This window comes from Corvus brachyrhynchos, unplaced genomic scaffold, assembly GCF_000691975.1.
Source record: "Corvus brachyrhynchos isolate BGI_N302 unplaced genomic scaffold, ASM69197v1 scaffold101, whole genome shotgun sequence".
NCBI classification, from domain to species: domain Eukaryota; kingdom Metazoa; phylum Chordata; class Aves; order Passeriformes; family Corvidae; genus Corvus; species Corvus brachyrhynchos.
In genome coordinates, this window is record NW_008237239.1 from 7,381,849 (window position 1) to 7,387,621 (window position 5,773).

At 36.9% G+C, this 5,773-nt stretch overlaps 1 protein-coding gene across 1 annotated transcript in view; it reads right to left on the reverse strand.

Annotated features, from left to right (window-relative positions):
* Positions 1 to 55: 55 nt before the first annotated feature.
* The window catches only part of TRMT13 (tRNA methyltransferase 13 homolog), a 6,427-nt gene continuing 709 nt past the window's right edge, over positions 56 to 5,773 (reverse strand). Inside the window, exons 2-11 of the mRNA XM_008630477.1 lie at positions 5,488 to 5,534; positions 5,343 to 5,409; positions 4,419 to 4,481; positions 4,225 to 4,294; positions 3,692 to 3,798; positions 3,232 to 3,399; positions 2,888 to 2,960; positions 2,072 to 2,146; positions 769 to 1,183; positions 56 to 460 (exon numbers count right to left, since the gene is read on the reverse strand). Of these exons, the coding sequence (XP_008628699.1) occupies positions 265 to 460; positions 769 to 1,183; positions 2,072 to 2,146; positions 2,888 to 2,960; positions 3,232 to 3,399; positions 3,692 to 3,798; positions 4,225 to 4,294; positions 4,419 to 4,481; positions 5,343 to 5,409; positions 5,488 to 5,534 (1,281 nt within the window). The 3' untranslated portion in view covers positions 56 to 264. The remainder of the gene's footprint in view (positions 461 to 768; positions 1,184 to 2,071; positions 2,147 to 2,887; positions 2,961 to 3,231; positions 3,400 to 3,691; positions 3,799 to 4,224; positions 4,295 to 4,418; positions 4,482 to 5,342; positions 5,410 to 5,487; positions 5,535 to 5,773) is intronic.

The window sequence follows — 5,773 nt, forward strand, 5'->3', positions numbered from 1 at the left end:
GAAGAAAATATCAAGTACAATTCTTCACAGCGAAGAGGCTACAACAGGTTTCAAATATTCTTAGGGGTTTTATATTTCCACTGATGTGAACTGGTTTGCATATTTGTAATTCCCAGTGAAACTGAAAAATACAAGACCTTTTCCAGGGTACAGGAAAGATGACAAAAGGGTTTTTTTGTAAGAAATGAATTAGCTTTTTAAAAAAGTCCAGATGAGTTTCATAGGGTTTGTTTTTTCCCCTGCCAATTCCAAATCTATTTTCTGTCATATAGTTGGCTCTGGTATCAAAGAAGGACTTGGGACAGCTGTCAACAGCACATTCTCCAAGGACACAGCAGACTCTGTGTAATACTGTAGTGCAGCCTTGTATCCTTGTTGTTGTAAATACTCAATCCGGCCATGATCAATCAGCCGTTTACAGAGGCAGCCGATCTCCTTTCGTTCCTCAGCACTCAGTATCCTAGTTTCAGAGAAAGGAAGGAAAGAATGAACAGCTGTCAGGAAATAGTTTTGTTAATTAACATTAGTAGTTAAGCTTAGAAAAACTACTGAAATCACTCTAAGTTCATTTCAGTCAGGCAAGCATGACTGTTGAAATATTTTGAAATGTATGTTCATGAAAATTGTATTTTTAAAGTATTTCCATAAGTTTAGTAATTAAATGGTTCTGCAAAACGCATCCATTTGAGGACCCAAAACAATTTAATGTGCCACTAGACACAGCTTTTCTGCTAGAGTCCATTTGCTAGGAAAACCAAAAATACATACCCTTGTAAAGTATCTGAACCACTTTCTGTCCTGCTGAGTGTTTGCTCATGTTCTTCTGTGTCATCAGTTTGATCTTCACTGTCTTCACTTGTAGAAGCTTTGCTTGTGGTTTCTCGCATGCCACAAGTGGCCCAACTACTCATTCTCTGAAAATAATGAAATTCCACTGGTCCCAGTCCTACTGATTTAAAGAACTCTCTGCCTACATAATGTGTCCAGTCACACTTGTGATGGCAACACAGAGCAATAACAATTCCAGCTACAGGTTTATGGTCCTCTGTGGTGCTTTCATTACCAGCAGATCTCTGAGGAGCCACCTCTGTCTGAGCAGCCCTGGAGCGTTTTGGTGCAGGCTCTTCATCTCCCCCATCACAGCAAGTGGTGTAACTTTCAACCAAGCATCTCAAAGCAAGATCTGGGAATGAACAAGTACATCCCCCCCCGCCAAAAAATATCCATAAACACCATGCCATTATTTATACAGGCTGTATCATGGTTGGTAATGTGGGAATGCTTCCCACAAAGAAAAATAAAATTATAGATCACAAATTAAGCCAAAAAGCAAGTTCAATGATAACTAAAAATTACAAACATGCTTTGAAAACATTAAAACCCTAAATGCTAAATTAATATTATGAGACCTTTTAGAGCTTCTAAGGGCTTATCCTCTGAATATTTGTTCTGCACAAGTGAGTTTAAAATAGTTTGGTTAAAAAATTGGCATACTGTAGGAGAATATCATCCCTGTAAAACACACAAGTATTTGCTCTAGAAGTTTGATATCTAGGACACCATCTATTTAATATGCACATGTACTTCTTAAATGCTTAACTGTGTCATCTTTGTCACATACCTATAAAGGTGTCATATTTATGTCTTTCTCTATGTAGTAACCATTTAACATTAAAAAAACTGTATTTGTTTAAAGTTTTCAGGACAGAAACACAATCCTGTTTGTGTTTGAGATACATATTCAGACAGCCAATAAAAATTTAGAAAGAAAAATATTTCAAAGAAGAGGCAACTGTGCTAAAAAAGTACTCTCAAATGCATGACCCACACACTATTCTCCGTTCTAATCTATTAAAGCCAAAAAAAGCTTCACTTCTGCCTAAAGTATCCTTACATCTATTATCCTTTTACTATTCCACTGGAGTTGACAGATATTTAGAATTTAATTACTGTATTCACCAACAAAGGGTTAGAGGGCAAGAACAGCTTAAAAGGACAGTTTGGAAGATCAGTCGAGAGCGTAAGGTTTAGTATCCTGACTTTCTGTAGTTCCTACATCTGTAATTCATACCTGTTGCAGCACCACACAAATGCTTCCCAATTCCTACCACTGGTAGTTTTTTCTTCTCCAAAATAGGTACCTTATCTGGAGGGGAAAAAAAAAAAACAACCAACAAAACCCCCATCCAATCCACAACTACCCCAGCACCTGTATGGTTTTTTTTTTTTAAAAATACGATTTCAGTGCACTTAGAAATAAATGTTTGCCACTACTAAAAATACATGGTACATGTATTTTTCATGTACATGGTACACTACTAAAAATGATTGGTACATTCAGTTATAAGCTATTCGAAGGAAAGAGTCTTTTGTTAAGACAAATTAAAAGAATAGGATGCTGAGGCTGGGAAGCATATTTAACCACTTCAGCCTTTCTACACAGCCTATGAAAGGTAAATATGACATTGATGCATCTCCTGCTGACACGTGCCTCCACAAATTCTGTATCATTGATGGTGTATGACTTGCTTAATTCTACACATAGAACAAACAATGCAAACATGTTTATTCCTGCAAAGGCTAAAAAACTTCTAAAATGTATTTGTTTTGCTACTTCTCATCTGTAATGATGTCTCATGAGTGTATAAAAAGCAGAAAACTTTAAAACTCCATTTAATATATATGTATGCATCTATGTATATTTACACATGCCTGTGTGTATATATGTGTATACACACAGCATCAACATGTCCAAGCAACCACTGAGAATAATCTTCAAATACAAGTATATTTAAGTGTGCTACGTACAAAGTGCTTGGAACCCCAGTATCTGAAATTTAAAAATAAGCCTCTATTTCAGAATGACAAAGGCCAAGAAGGAACTTACTTAAACATAAGTGCTGAATGTCTACTTGAAGTCTCTCAAATATAGAATCTCTCCTTTTATGTTTTCCATCCACCTATTTAAACAGGACAAGATCATTAAGTAGGAGTGGCCACAAATAATTATAATTTTTCTCCAGGTGTTAATGTCAGACTTTTTCCCTGTCAAGTCAAGTGACTTTCCAACATTAAACACCAGGATTTTTTTCTAATAAATTTGCTATTGGTGAAGTACGGAACATGTAACTTGTAAAATTTAAATTTATTGAGAACAAAAAATAAATACTAACAGCTTCAATGGCAATGGTTTAAAAACTATACTTTACTAATGTGACAATATCCTCTTACCTTGAATCTTGTGGTTGCCCTTTCCACAAGCAAAAACTGAACACTTTCAACATTCTGTAAGGCAACATCAACCCAATGAGACAGCTTTCCTCGCCCAGCTCCAAACTCAACAAAACACCTTCCTGGACCAAGTAAATGCAATTTTTCCATGTTACCTAAAATAGAAGCCTACAAACATCAAAAGATTATTTGTGAACCAAGCAAGTATTTACACTGTGTATTGTAATGCCTTACAGAAAAAATAATTCCTTCAACAAACTGCAGAAGACTTTTTTAAGCCTTCCTTTCAGTAAGGGATTAGGGAAAAGATGATGTGTGTACAGAGGATGTGTGTTTTGTTTTATCATATCAGATTTCCTCTGCAGGAAGCAACGGGCGCAATGCACCCAGTCACTCAAATTTGCAGCAGCACAATTTCACATTCAAACCCCTCTATAGTTATGAGTAAATCAGACCAAACCTGTTGTTTCAGGTGTTTGAAAGCAGATTCCCCATTCTTTGGGTCATTTAAGGCTTCTTGTAAAGCCTGGTGGGACAGTATTTGTTCCTTAAGATGAAGTTCCAGGCCTGTAGGCAAATGCAAAACTTTTAGGTATAGCTTTCCAGTTTCCAAGAGTTCCTAGTTTGTAACACACATTACAACTGTGATATGAACTCAATTTGTAGCACTAACAAAACAGTCTGTTGGGAGCATAAATCTATTATCGTATGTTTATAACAGAGCTGTATTGTTAACTGTAGTGATATCAGAGTGTGGAAAAAAAAGAAAAACAAAAGGAAGGGAACACAGGATTGGTGTTTCATCATTCTTTCAATCTATTTTACTTTCTGTAGTAAAATTTGGCTACTGGAAGTCTGCCTGATCATTATTTCAGATGTGTTTTATGCCATTGGTCTCATATTTTTACAGGTATCTAACCACAAAAATAACAATGAAATATTTAATCCATTCAATTAAAACCTCTTATTTTTAGTATTTAGTACTAAGCTCACCATTACTTGCTTTTTTCAACTTGATAATTAAGTTCTGCAGCTCTTCGATAGAGAGAGAAGATAGAGGAACCTTTTCAAGGAAAAAGAAAGCGACACCAATAAATATGAGACCATTCAATTTTTCTGTATCTTTATAGTCATATGACAAATTGCAACATGTAAGGACTGAACTTAAAACCAAATCATGTACTCACTTGTTTTTCTGGTATTTCTGCAACATCTTTTAAACCAGCATTAATATCTTGAACAAAGTAGACCTTTAAAAAAAAATCAAAAGAAAATAAATTTGATTCAGTTAATTACCAGGAAGCAAATAGCTAAATTCTTCAGTGTTCATAAGAAGGTATGTAGCAATAGGAATCCACTGAAGTAAGATTTTCCAAGAATTTTTCTTCCTATAGTCTGATCCTGAATCCCAGCCAGAAATTACTCTTCTGACACAGTTTAACACGATTGAACACGTTAATAAGAGTTACGCAGTCAGTGCTTACTAGACAGATTCCAGAGACCATTTTAAGGTGTCCCAGGTGTTACTAAAGATGGAGGTATTACTACTAAGGTAATACACCTTAGGTATTACCAAGGTTTCCCAGGTATTACTAATTAGGCAGAAAGGCAGGCAATAAAGAAACCATCCTCTGCTTTCTTGCAAGAGCTGTTTAAACACGTCCTGTTCACTCAGCAGCTGTCAGCCAAGGTTTCTATGTCTCACTGCCAGCCTGACTGGAGCGGGCAGTTGGCTGGAATACCTGGAGCCTCCCTGTTGGTTTTACTTTCCCAGGACAACCTCTTACCCAGCCTCTGAAATGAATGGCACTGTGAGAGCCTGTTCCCTGGGTGTGTTTCTGAGAAAAATGAATTAAACGTTTTTATTTGTAACTAAGAACTGAAAAACTGTACCAAATTACAATGAGAAGGGGCAGAGAATATGAGGGGACTGGAATGTAAGTTGCATTTCAGCAAGTACTTATCGAGCTTCCATCCTGCCTTACAGTAGTGCTTTGGTAGAACTGCTGCCCTGCAGCTCACAGCTGCTGTCAGCACAGAAATCCTCTGCAGGGCTGTAATGTTTAAGGTCTAAAATCCGAGAGGAAGTGCTGAAATTACAGTGCACTTACGGGCCTTGGCTTCTCTCTTGAGTTACATTTTTTTAAATGCTTTTGTAGTTGATCTTCATATACAGTGCTAAAAGCCAAATGGAGAGAAAAGTAAGTATCATGGGAATACTGACAAAGAACAGGAAAAGCATTTACATATACTCACTGTTTTGGATCAAGAGGGCACGGAATTCTTTTTCTGTCATTTTGTTCCTAGTTAGAAAAGTTATAGAAAACACTTCAGCATGCATTCAGCGTCCTGTTTCAAAAAAGCTGTTGATGGGCATCAGCTTCATAAAACACCTATTCAGAATAGGTGGGTTAACCGGAACAGAGAAACTGAGACGACAACTTAATACTCGACTGGATCCTAAAACAATAAACCACAAATGCAAGGGCAGCGCTACTGCGGGGTTGAAGCGCGTGCCCGGCACACGAACGCTCACGGGAAG